The sequence below is a fragment of the Emiliania huxleyi genome, assembly GCF_000372725.1.
Source record: "Emiliania huxleyi CCMP1516 unplaced genomic scaffold EMIHUscaffold_690, whole genome shotgun sequence".
Taxonomy (NCBI): domain Eukaryota; phylum Haptophyta; order Isochrysidales; family Noelaerhabdaceae; genus Emiliania; species Emiliania huxleyi.
The window spans coordinates 9,015-21,517 of record NW_005196829.1 but is presented as its reverse complement, the minus strand read 5'-3'; the positions used below and the strand labels follow the sequence as shown (position 1 = coordinate 21,517).

The 12,503-nt window shown below is 68.0% G+C and overlaps 2 protein-coding genes across 2 annotated transcripts; both read right to left on the bottom strand.

The window, feature by feature from the left end:
• Nucleotides 1-2,225: 2,225 nt before the first annotated feature.
• Nucleotides 2,226-9,460, bottom strand: EMIHUDRAFT_471016 (hypothetical protein; the record flags this gene model as incomplete). Its single annotated transcript, XM_005762109.1, has 13 exons — nt 2,226-3,704; nt 3,774-5,009; nt 5,091-5,160; nt 5,235-5,454; nt 5,498-6,191; nt 6,258-6,443; nt 6,672-6,722; nt 6,796-6,973; nt 7,076-7,113; nt 7,351-7,517; nt 7,597-7,644; nt 7,940-8,049; nt 8,985-9,460. The coding sequence occupies 13 exons, from the start codon at nt 9,458-9,460 to the stop codon at nt 2,226-2,228; spliced, it is 4,953 nt and encodes a 1,650-aa protein (XP_005762166.1).
• A 2,854-nt stretch (nt 9,461-12,314) lies between these two features.
• EMIHUDRAFT_47231 (hypothetical protein) lies at nt 12,315-12,503 on the bottom strand (the record flags this gene model as incomplete). The annotated part of the gene is made up of 1 exon (XM_005762108.1): nt 12,315-12,503. A coding segment is annotated over one exon (189 nt), but the record flags the coding sequence as incomplete, so codon positions are not given.

Genomic DNA, 12,503 nt, shown 5'->3' with positions numbered 1-12,503 from the left:
GAGGGAGGGAAGGGGGTGCGGGGAGAGGGAGGGAGGGAGGGAGGGTGTTGCAGGGCGGGGAGGGTGGTTTCTCCATTTCCGGCACTGGACAAATTTAAGTTTGTTCCTCGCCCGCGCAGTGTGCGCAAGCTCAGGACCGCAAACCGCGGCCGCGCCGAGCCGGTGCTACTGGGACCCGCGGCCGTGCCGAGCTAGTGCTACTGGGATCCGTGGCCGTGCCGAGCCAGTGCTACTGGGATCCGTGGCCGTGCCCGCTTTGCCTGCGGACGTCGGCCGAGCGTCGGCCGAGAAAGATCGCTTCCTTCTAAGGACTCGAATTCGCGCTCTCTCCCAACCAGTCGACGCCGGCTTTCAGTGAGTAAATTTAAAGTTTTGTAAACTTGTAGCGGCCTTGCTCGTCAAAGACGGTGCATCCTCGAGTAAATTTGTACTCGCCGTGCTCGTCATATATGTCCTTCCGTTCCTCTGTTTGAATGCACTTTCTCTCCTCTCGTTGTTTCTCTTCCTCCTTCCCCTTGTCACTCTTCTCTCCAGCCTGCTGCATCGCTGACGAACCAAACTTAATCAAACTTAAGGTTCCCCGGGCCACTTTCGGGGGGCAAACCCTGCCCGGCCCCTAGAACCCCAGGTAAGGCCCAGGTGTGGCCTAGCGCCTAGGGCATCAGAAGGGACCAAGAGGAGTCCAGTCTGAGTCATAGAGCCAATGTCTTTGCCCCCGAAGGTCGCGTTCAAATGCCCGGAACGGACGTTACAGTGGTGTCCGGCCGGCGCGATCACCGAGCTGTGACGCTCAGGGAAGCCCGATGAGGTACTGACTGGTTTCTTTGCCCAGGGCTGGCCTACGGCCCGTGCTGGATCAGCTGAGCAAGGTTTGGGGAGAATCCCCCGGTCAGATCTTCAGATATTTTGATGGATGACCGAAAATGGGCAAAAAGGGGACGCTGTTTTATTTTTATTTTGTAGTTTTGTTAGTGGTTCCTTGGGGGGGGGCTTCGCTCCTTGCGGACTGAGCTCGCGGCCATGGCTCATCCCTCCATGGCGTGCGTCCGGCTGTTCGACAAGAACCCATCAACCTACGACTTTCACAAGCAGATCCAGGACAGCCAAGGCGTAAGCGCGCTGCGCTCTTTTGTGACTTCGGACTCTACTGCACTGGCTGTTGTGTCAGCGCTGGTCTTGACTATCTCAGTGCCTCTACTGCTCGTCCGCGAGGAAGATTTTGTTGACCAGTCAGCAGACAACACGATCTTCCACTTCGCCAACACCGTATTCTGCACTATCTCCATCATCGCCTCGGTTTGCTGTATTACGTCCGGGACGTTCACCATGCTGCATTTGATGAAAGTTCCAGACGAAAGCTTGTTGGACTGCATCTCGTGCATCAAAGGCCGCTTTTGGAATGAACCAGTGCTGTGGTGCTGGGTATCCTTTTTAGGTATGATCGTCGGACTCAGCTGCAACGTCCTATTGCTGGTCGGCTGGATTCACTCAATCATTTGCGCTTCCATCTCTGCGCCCGCAGTTGTGTGGATGTGGGTGGTTGGGGACTGCATGATGCATGGTGCGATACAGAGACAGATGGCGCAGAAGAGGTTGACCAACGAGCAGCAGCTCGTCGACCAGCAGGCGCGTGGATGACGCGTGTGATGTGGGACCTCACTCCCAGAAGCTTGGAGCTTCAGGCCGCGACCACGTGGCTAGGTGGACACTAAAGTGCCATTTTGGCGCCAAATCTTGGCGCGAAATGACACGTGTCTTGGCGGGAGTGTGGTGTGGCTGCGCTGCTCGACAGCGCTGCTGTTGAGCGCCAGCTGCTGCTTCCTTCAGCCAGACGGCCGGGCCTGCGCAGCACAACCGCTGGCCTTCCTCCTGCACCACAGGAGCGCGCCAAGGCGCGCGTCTGGGCAAGCAGTGCGTCTCATCGCGATGCGAGAGTCGACGCTGTGACGCCACCGCTCGCCGGCAAGAATGACAGTGGCAGCATTCGAGTACGCGTCGAGCTGTGCGTACCAGCATTTGTATGCGAGCTCATTGTGTCCCTGAGCTACTGTGGGGTGCGTGGGCTCAGCTGTGGAGCACGTACTGGGCGGCGGTAGGGGGCTGTCCCTAAATAACTTTCCCCGGAGAAGGTACGCATTACAGGTCAGCTCAGTGTACAGTGAGACAGTCGTACGGCTTATGTAAGCCTCACATGACATAAACAAACAAGAAGGCCAAGGCCGTTCTCAGTCAAGCTCGACCAACTGTGCCTTGACTGAGTCCTTGGCCGTCCGTGGGCGGCGCCCCTCTCCGCCGGCGGCAGCGGCGGCGCCTCGCCTCGGGGGCGGTCCGGGCCGCTGGTGCCCTCTGCCGCTCCTGCTCATGCCGCCCTCCTCTGCATCCTCCCCCCTCTCCTCCGCCTCCTCGTTGCCGGTGCCGCTCTCCCGCGCTCTCTCTCCCACCCTCGCCGCGCCGCCCCTGCCGCGCCGCCCTTTCCGCAGCCGGTGCGGCGTCGAGGGCGGTTGCAGCTGCTCCGCCTCGAGCGCCGCGTCGACCTCCTCGCTCGCGCTCGGCGCGCCGAGCCGGCGCGGAGCCCCTCTCCGCTCGCCACCCGTGAGCCGGCGAGCAGCGGCGCACCAGAGCGCGAACCACAACGGGAGGGAGATGATCGCCGCAGCTTCGGCCGCCGATGGGCCGGCGCTCTCGTCCGCAGCGCCGCCCGCATGCCCCCCGCCAGCACCGGCAGCCTGCGCCCGCGGCGCCTCGGGGCGGCTCGCCCCTGGAAGGGGGTTGTCCGTCGGCTCGTCCCAGCCGCACCAGTCGAAGAGCTGCTCGAGGTAGCCGCGCGACAAGACGAGCAGCCGCGACTGGGCGTCCGAGACGCCGTAGCCGACGAGCAGCTTCTCGGCGCGGCTCCCGTCTTGCAGGCCGGTGGGCGGGAGGGAGAGCGCGCTGGGGAAGGCCGTCGGGGGCAGAGGCAGCGCGCGCGAGACGGCCGTCACTCGAAAGGGAGGCGCCGACGCGAAGGTGTAGGCGAGGGTGGCGTAGTCGCCGGCGTCGTCCAGCGTGTGCATCAGCGCGAGGAAGGAGTCGTCGCTGTACCGCACCGCCGTGGCGGAGCCGTGGATTCGGAGGGAGCCTTCCCCCGCCAGGCGGTTGAGAGGCGGGAAGGAGGCCGTCGACCAGAGCCTCTCGCACATGCCGTCGCCGAGGCGGGAGAGGAGCACGGCGTGCGGGAAGAGCGAGTACACAAGGTGCAGCTGCGACCCCACCGTGAAGGCGATCCAGTTCTTCTCGGGCCGGTGAGCCTCGCCGCACTGCAACCGCACAGCGACGCCGCGGCCTGTCGAGGCGAGCCGCGCGCCGTCCCCGCTCAGGTACATCTGAGGCACCGCGTCCGCGTTGCTCGAGCGGCGCTCGCACGCCGGCCGGTGCTGCGTCGGCGGGCGGCTCGAGAAGAGGAGCGCGAAGGGGTCCGTGGCCGGAGTCGTGGCCGGAGTCGTGGCGGGAGAGGCGGAGGGCCGCCGCCTCGCCGCCGGCCCGAGGGCGAGCAGCTTCGGGTCCTCCGGCCCGTCGACCACAGAGCGGAGGAGGGTCCGGTTGGCGGGCACGTACCGAGGCGCCGCCTGGCAGAGGGGCGACCACGCCTGCCGCGCCGCGCTCAGGCTGGCGACAGGGACAACGCGCCGCAGCGGAGGGAGCGAGGAGAGGCCCCACGAGGGCACCTAGTTCCCACAGTTGATGATCGATTCATCACTAACCATTGTCAGGTAGGAGGGGCCCCACGGCGGCACCTCCCACCCGTGCCACGCCTCTGCACTCCCCACCGCCTCGGACGCCTCGAGGACGATGTCCGAGTGCCACGTGGTCGTGAGCTGCGTCACCTCCTCCCCCGACCACAGCCCGCGCTGCGAGGAGCACGCCGTGCCGTGGAGCCGCGCGGCGCGGACGAGAGTGGCGCGGCTGCGGTTGGGCCCTCCACCCACCCACAGCAGGCTCGGGTTGATGAGCCGCCGCCCGCCCTCCGACCCGCCACCCTCGACGCTCCAGTTGAGCGCCACGTCCACCGCGCCGCCGTGCCGCAAGACCACAACGGGTGGAGGCAGCGGCGGCGGCGGTCCGGGCGGCGGGCAAGCCGGAGGAGGCGAGGCGCCCCGCCCCGCCGCCCAGGGCCTCTGCCGCACCGACGCGTCGAGCTGCGCCGCGGCGCAGAGGAGCGCCGCGACAGCGAAAGGGGCGGCGGCGCGAGCGGGGCCGCTGAGCCGCACCCAGAGCCGCGCGGCGGGCCGCGTAATGAGGCGCGCGCAGAGGTACGAGAGGGGGAGGAGGAGGAGGAAGAAGAGGGCGAGGTCGACCAGCCCGAGCCGCGGCGTGGGCCACGCGGCGATGACGAGCATGTGCACCACGTACTGCGCGTAGGCGACCTCGCCCAGGCTGCGGTCTGGCGCGCGGCTGCAGAGCCTCGCCAGCGGGTCGGGCGGGAGGGCGGAGGCGGGCGCGGCGTGGGAGGTGCAGAGGCCGAAGAGGAGGAGGCCCTGCAGCGGGAGGAGGACCGACAGGCGCGCGGAGAGCTTGAAGCCGACCGGGCGCAGCGCGGGCAGGCTGAAGAGGAGCAGCAGGCCAGTGAGGCCGACCGAGGCGCCGTGGGAGGCGGCAGCAGCGACCAGCCGGCGGAGCGGCGCCGACCCTGACTCGCCTCGAGCGGCGTCGGCGGCGAGCGCGAGCTGGCGCGTGCGGGCGAGGCACATGCCGTACACAAAGACGTGGAGGTAGCACAGGGGGTGGAACTTGAGGAAAGCCACCGCGAGGTCGAGGCTAGTGCCGCTCGCCCCCGTCCGGTGCGCGCGGTACCACTCGGGGTCGCCACCGAGGCAGGCGGGGAAGGCGACGGCGAGCCAGGGCAGCGAGGAGCAGAGGAGGAGGAGGGCGCACGCGCGCTCGAGGCTCGTGACGGTGCGCTCGAGGAGGCGGCAGGCGGGGCCGAAGGCGAGCCAGAAGGCGAGAAGGGCAGAGAGGAACCAGCAGTGCACCTGGCACGAGCGGGTACCCCGACGGAGGCTCGAGAGGACCCGAGACTGGGTGGGAGAAAAAGGGGGGGAGGGGGAGTGGACCTGCACGGTCCGCTCGGGCAGCGCCGGGTGCCAGCTCTGCACGAGGAAGCTCTGCGCGGCGAGCTCGTACCTGTGTGTTCACAGGACCGCACGGTGTGAAGAGATGCCCGTCGCGGCTCGAGGCTCCGCGCAGGCAGCGCCCACCACTCTGGGAGCTGCCTGCCCTGGCCGACGCGGAGCAGCAGGGCCGCAGCGAGGCCGGCGGAGTACAGGGGGTAGATGGTGGCGGCGCGCTTGGCGACGAAGCCCGCCGCGCTGTCTGGCTGCTTGGAGGAGGACAGCCGCGCGTGCGTCAGGACGAGGCCTGCGAGCATGAAGAAGAAGGGGACCCACGAGAAGCCCCACGAGCAGAGGTAGTCTCGCCCTAACACACGAGCAGAGGTCCCCTTCTTTTACATACCTAACACACGAGCAGAGGTAGTCTGTTGACAGGTAGTCTCGCGCGCCCGACGGGACGAGCCGCTGCGACTGGTAGAGATGGCCGAGGACGATGTGGACGCTAGCGAGCATGCGAGCCGCCCCGAGGCCGGGCAGCCAGCCGCTGCCTTGGCGAGGCCACGGCGCGAGAGGGCGGCCCACCAGCGCCGACCGCTCGGTCGCTGGAGGCGAGGGCGCGCCCGCCTCGGACGGGCCGAGCAGCGCGCACAGCGCCAGCGCTGCGGCCGCGAGGCCAACGGCCCCCGCTCTCGCGTACGGTCCTGCCGGCCACCGCGACGCCGCCTCCCGGCTCGGCTCCTTCGGACCTGGCGGCGGCGTGGCGCGCTCCCTCTTCCGCCGCTCGGCGATCGCCCTCGCCTCCTCCAGCAGCCTCGCTGGGCAGCGCGGCAGTGAGGGAGCCGACGGCGGTGCCGCAGGGGAGGTGGAGCCGCCCTCGCCGCCCTCGCCGCCCTCGCCGCCCTCGCCGCCCTCGCCGCCCTCGCCGCGCTCGCCGCCCTCCGCCGCCGCGGCATGCGGCCCTCGCCGCTCGAATCGGCACGGCCGGAACTGGGCGCACTCAAAGTCCCGACACTCGAACGAGTCGGTGGCGCAGACGCGGTCGTAAAAGGCGCACCCGCAGTCCTCGCAGCCCATGCGGACAGTCGAGGCGCCGCCGACGACGGCCTAGGAGCATCGCAACTTAGCTCCGAGATCCGACCTCTCTAGCTAGAATGTGCACGCCCAAGCGACGGCGGCTGCCTTGCACGCCGGTGCGAAAGACGCCTCCTCTGGGCAGCCGGCCAGCCGCAGCAGCGCACGCGCCTGCGGGAGGGCGTTGAGGAGCCCCCACGCGAGCCAGAGGTGGAGGAGCGGCGACATGTGGCCCTCGAGCACCTCGTCCGGCCGCGACAGACCGAGGCCGTACACGTCCGCCACCTGACCCAGGGTGACGGACCGCACAATGAGAGCCATCGCTGGCTGGAGAGCTCGAGGCCGCATGCACGTCTGCCGCACCCGCAGCGAGAGCGCGGCGGTGGGCGGGAGCGCCGCCGCCGCTCGCGGCACCTAATTGCTCGGGCGTGGATGATCGAGGTCAGACCCTGCAAGTCAACTAGTCAGGTTGCCTGCCGCCACTTCTCGTGCTCGCGGCGCCTCGTCCCGCACGGCCGCGTTGATAGCTGCGATGCGCTCGAAGCTCCAGTAGTGGGGCAGCGCCTGCAGGAAGGTTCCGCGAAGGGTCTCACGCAAGGCTGGTGACGCGGGAAGAGCTGCAGGGGTGCGGCAGCACCGTCAGCGTGCCAACGAAGACCGTGCAGGGGAGAGGCAGGCCGCCACCTCCACCTCCCGCCCCGCCGCCGCCGCAGAGCGCGGCGTCCGCCTCGCGCAGAAACGCGCGCAGCTCGGCGACGAAGGCGTCCTTCATCGGCGCGGGCCCGAGCTTGAGCAAGTCTTGCCGCTCGTCGCACCTGTTGTGTGTTGAAGGAGAGAGGGGGGGAGGGGGGGAGGGGGGAGGGGGTCAGACCGTGCTTGTTCGGTGCGAACCTTGAGCGGGGACAGGCCGCTCGCACCACATGTTCATGCCACAGTAGTCGTACGCGAGGCCGACCTGCGAGGACGCAATCTGCGGGTGATCTCGCCGGTGACGAAACCGGTGATGATCTCGGGCTGATCTCGGGTGTTCATCTCGGGAGATCTCGGGCGATCTCGGGAGATCTCGGGCGATCTCGGGCGATCTCGGGCGATCTCGGGCGATCTCGGGCGATCTCGCGGCAAGGCGCGAAGTCGGCGCCTGCGTGTAGAGCGAGAGGGCGGCGAGGGACCATGGCGAGGAGCCGCTGCGGACCCTCCCGATCGCCTTTGCCAGCGCGGCGCCGCCCGTCCAGTACTTGCAAAGCACAAACGTCAGGCGGACTGCGCCGCTGCCGCCGCGGTCCGCCGCCGCGAGGAGCGAGGCGTACTCGTCCGCCGCGAGGCCGCGCTTTGCGCGCAGCGTGCCCTCCTCGCCGCCGCCTACGAAGTCTCTGGACGCCTCACCACCACACGCATCGGCGCGCTCGCCTTGGTTGCGCGCAGAGCATTCCGCCGCCACCTCCCAGCGAGGCGAGGGTGAGGGTCGAGACGTGGGCGGGCGAGAAGCCTGAGGCAGAGGCAGAGATAGCCGTCCGTGGCTTCCCCTCGCGAGAGCCATCCTCGGAGACTAGGGCGAGCGAGACGGCGATCGATTGCAGCGCACTGAGGAGAGAGTGGAGTTAGCGAGGGCGGGGCGCGCCTGGCGGCGAGGTAGCAGCTGACCCACCCGTCTGCCCCTCCGGCTCCCAAATGATGTCGACGAGGCCGACCTGGTGTGGTTAGTGCAAGCGACTCTCCAAACAGAAGCGACGCCGATGGGCGACGCCAGGCGAATAGGGACGAAGGCACGGGGCCGGGGGGACGGCTCTGGGGGGGGGGGGGGGGGGCTGCGAGGTCGGCCTTCTCCGCAGTGACGCGCAGGTCCGTGTGGAGAAGGAGGCCCGGCTGCAGCGCGTTGGCGAGAGCCATGTACCTGTGACGAACAGCCACCAGAGTGAACCAAGTGATGCTCAAGACTCCTTCCTCTCGTTAGGCATGCACGTCATGAAGGCGTTGCTCTTGCCCGCCACCACCGTCCAGCCGCCAGACAGGACGCGCATCATCTCGGCGGGTTCGAGGACAGACACGAAGCAAGACCTACCGTAGTTCCATGCCCTCCTCGCCAGCTCATCACTCGCCAGGGCTCGAGGAGGCCGCGACAGGGAAGCGAGACCGGCCGGCGGGGACGTATGTGTCCCCCTCGAAAGTGCCCCCCGCGAAGGCCGGGTCGACACAGCGCGGCGTGTTGGCGGCGCACGACGCGGAGAGCGCCGCCGCCGCCTCCTCCTCCCCTGAGGGCGTCGCGAGGTCGACGCCGGCCAGAGGGCAGCCGTCGGCGAGGCCTGGCGCACAATGATGTGGTGGCTCAGTCGGCCCCTTCGGGGCGTCTGTGAAGTGGGCAGAGCCACGGCGGGGACCCGAGACGACAGATTCGGCGAGCAGTAGCTCCGCCTAAGTTCGTAGCCGGTTCGCACCGAGTCAAAGGGGCGGATTCACGAGGCGTGTGGTTTGCAGCAGAGCTCCGCCTCCGCCTCCGCCTCCGCCGCTAGCCCGAGCGCCGGCGAGCAGCGGGCGGGCGCACGCAGCTGGCAGATACCGAGGGAGAGGACGAACCCGCCGCACGAGCCGCCTACTCTCCATCCCTCATGCGTCGAGGCAACCACTACTGCTCACTGCTAGTACTACTCTGTTAGCCTGACTGCTGGCACTACTCCCGGCAACTGCTGCTGCTGCTACTACTACTACTCCTGCCACTACTACGACTCCTTGCCTGACTGCTGGCACCACTCCTGGCACTGCCTCGCAGACGGGGAGGCGCCCGCGGGCAGACGGCGCGCCAGATCGGCCCGCGCGACCGCGGGAGGCCACCACCCCTCGTCGACGCCTCGCGCCAGGACGGACGCCTGCGCGACCACTGCGGTGCGCTCGCTCCTCGCGCAGCTCCGGAGGCCTCCGCCGTACACGAACCCTGCCGCGTGGCACGGCCTGCCGCTCGCTGCGAGGGCGACGGCTCGCCGCGCGGCGTCCACCGCTGCCGAGTCGGCGAGCAGCCCGGTCGGAAACCGCACGCCCAGCCGCGAGCCGCACGCGCGCGCCCCAGACGAAAAGCCCGCCTCGCCGGCCGGCTCGTCGAGCGGCGCCGGACGCGGCTCGTCGGCGCCGAGAGCGCCCATCAGGAGGCAGCGCGTGTCGCCGCGCGCAGCGTGCGTCCAGACCTCACAGCCCGGCGTCAGCTGGCACAGCTCTCGGCACGCGAGCGGGCTGCTCACTCTCCGGTCGCCGTGAGTGAGTGCGACCGGCGACCAGCGCGACGCGTTGGCGTAGCAGGCGCCCGCGCACGCCATCCCGATCAGGGGAGCGTACGCGGACGCGCCGAGGCGCACATCTCCGTACGGCACGAGGAGGTCGTTGGGACAAGAGGCGGCGACCATTATATTGGAGCCGCCGTCTCAAAAATGTATTATCCTAACGGTGTGGGGGCGCGGAGGGCTTGTTGGCGAGCCAAAATGGTGTTTTCCGAGGCGCTGCGCTAGGCTCAGAGCGAGTTCGCGCTGCGCTAGGCTCAGACGGCGAGTTCGCGCTGCGCTAGGCTCACAGATGCGAGTGCGCTGCGATAGAAGAAAAAACAGGGTCGAAACGACAACCGAAGGGAGGACTGTGTAGTGTAATCATGTGTCAAGAATCACGTGCTGCTGCTGCTGCTGCTACTGCTGCTGGCCTGCTGCTGCGCGGCGAGCGCCGTCGCCGAGGCGGGCCTCGGCGGAGAGCGCGATTATGCGGCCTTTTCCGCGACCCGCACAAAGAAGAGGCGCCCTCCGTCAGCCTCGACCTGCCACCGGCTCGCGTCGACCGACCCGGCCGCGTGCCACACCTCCACAGCCCAGTGCGCCAGCCCGCAGAAGTTGCCCTCCTCGATGCCCCATCCCGTGGGCCACGCGGCCAAAGCGGTGCCGAGAGGCGGCGGCGGCGCCGCGGTCGCCTCGAGACGCGCCGCGACGGCGTCAAAGGCGATCCGCCTCGCGCCCGTCGCGGCCGCCTCGGCCAGCAGCGCCTCCCCGGCCAGCCGCGGGAGGTCGCCCTCCGTCTCGAACCAGCACGACGAGCGGCCGTCGGCGCACGCCTCGTCCCACGCCTTGAGCTGGCGGACAAAGGCCGCCAAGCTCTTGAGGCCGGGCGAGGGCGCGGCGGGCGACGGGGCAAGGGAGCAGCCGGGCGAGGAGAGGTAGGAGGTGCTCGCCGGCGAGCGCTCCCGCGCCTGCGAAGGGGCAAGGCCTGAGGGCGGGCGGGCGGTCGGGCGGGCGGGCGCGGGTGGGGGGGATAAACGCTGCGCCGCCAAAGGAACCAGCGACACTGGCCGCGGCTCGTCGCCACGCGCCGGCTCGGAAGAGGGGCTGTCGGCGGCGAAGCAGAGTGGCACGCCTCGCCGCTCGAGCCGCCGACAGCCCCCCTCCTCGATGTGACGGCCGCTCCCGGAGCCGGCCGGTGCGCGCCTGACCCACGCCCCCTCTCGCACCCCTCCGACCCCCCCTGCGCGGCGCACCCGTCCGCTGTGCGCCGGCTCGAGCGCCTATTGCCAAATCGCGACGTTTGAGCGCAGCGCACGCATCCTCTGGGCGCCTGAGCGCGGCGGAATCTTGCCAGAATGTGGCCGCAGGAAGAGCCTCCGGCGGGCCTCCGGCGGACGCCTGGCGGCGTGGCGCTGCGCGCCGGCCTGCGGCCCAAAGCCCGAACGAGCGGTCAAGTTAACTTGACGCGCCGAATCCCTTGGTTGGCCCTCGCAGCTGTGATACAAAAGTGGGGACGCGCCTGGCGGCGCGCCCCCAAAAAATTAAATAAGAATTCGCACGGCGGCCACCGGTGCAGCTCTGGACGGCGCCCTCCCATCCCTCCCTTGGGTTGTGTGTTTTCTTTCTTTCTTTCTTTCTCTGGACGGCGCTCGCGGACGGGGCGCTTGGTGCGGCGTCGCGCGGCCGCGAGGTACCGCGGCAGGAGGCTAGCGGGATGGGGGGCTCTAAGGGGGGAAGGGAGCGGGGGGGCGCCCAGTAGGGCGCCGGCACCCCAGCGAGCAGCGTAGAGGGCGTCGTCTAGCCCTCTTTTAGGTAATAAAAAGAGTTCGCCGGGTGTATGTTCTTCACCTTCTCTCTCTCTCTCTCTCTCTCTCTCTCTCTCTCTCTCTCTCTCTCTCTCTCTCTCTCTCTCTCTCTCTCTCTCTCTCTCTCTCTCTCTCTCGCTCTCTCTCTCTCCCCCCCCCCTCTCTCTCTCCCTCTCTCTCTACGTACGCTATCGGGAAGCACTGGAGGCGTGCACCGGCGGGGGTCGGGCCCGCGTCGTAACTTTAGAGGAGCCCGCAAGGGACACGGCCTTCTTGGTCCGCGGGATGTGGACCCATGTCAATTTGCATGCACATGTACATGTATGTTGTTGTTGTTGTTGCTGTACGACGGTGTTACGCTATATGTGCATGCGTGCGTACTTCTTACCCACTGGCTTTATATCCATCTTGTGTGTTACTCTTCTCTTACCAACTGGCCAGAGTGCGATTGTGTGTGTGCGGGAGTTGGTTTGTCGGGAGGGAGGGGCAGGCTGCTCACCCACGTGCACCGGGCCAGTGCTTGCACTTTGAACGCCGTGGGGCTCCTGCCCGTGTCCGGGTGTGGAGATGCGAGGGTCGCCCCCCCTTGCCCCACCACTTTGTGTGTGTGTGGAGAAATTTACCTTACCTTACCTCTTACCAACCGGGTCTTGTAGCTCGGCTAGTTCCGGGGCCGCCCTTGGCGCGCGCGGCTCGGTGCACGGTGGCTTGTGTGGCTTGCCGAGTTAAGACATTTTTTGATCTCGGTCTCGCTCAGGCTCTTTTTTCCACGTCACACGACCGACGCAACACCCCGTCACACGTTTACGTGTACGTAGTCTCGCTTTCTCTACGACGGCTCCACTGCCGGTCTGATGGGCGCAGTCGCCGGTGACAACACTCCGTGCCGCACTAGCTGCCGCCTGACGAGGCGGGAGGCGAGCGCGCGGCCGTAGGGGATATAGGAGAGCATGTACCACGTGAGTGCGGCGAACTGGAGGAGGATGAAGAGCAGCGCGAGGATGGCGAGCCGCAGCCAAAAGATGGAGAGCAGCGTGCCTAGTCGTGGAATGAAGTGAGGCGAGGGACGGGGGAGGGGGAGAGCAGGTGGGCGAGCGGAGGAGAGAGAGCAGCGAGCCTGCGAGCGTGAGCAGGTAGGCGAGCGAGGCAGCACGCCGCTCCTTTGCGAACATGGTGCGGCACTGGCGTGCCGGGCCGACCAGGAAGGAGGAGGCGCCGAGCGAGAGGATGTTGCCGAGGGTGTACTTGAGTGCAAACGGGACGGGGTTGCCTGGCGTCAAGCAACACCAGTTGAG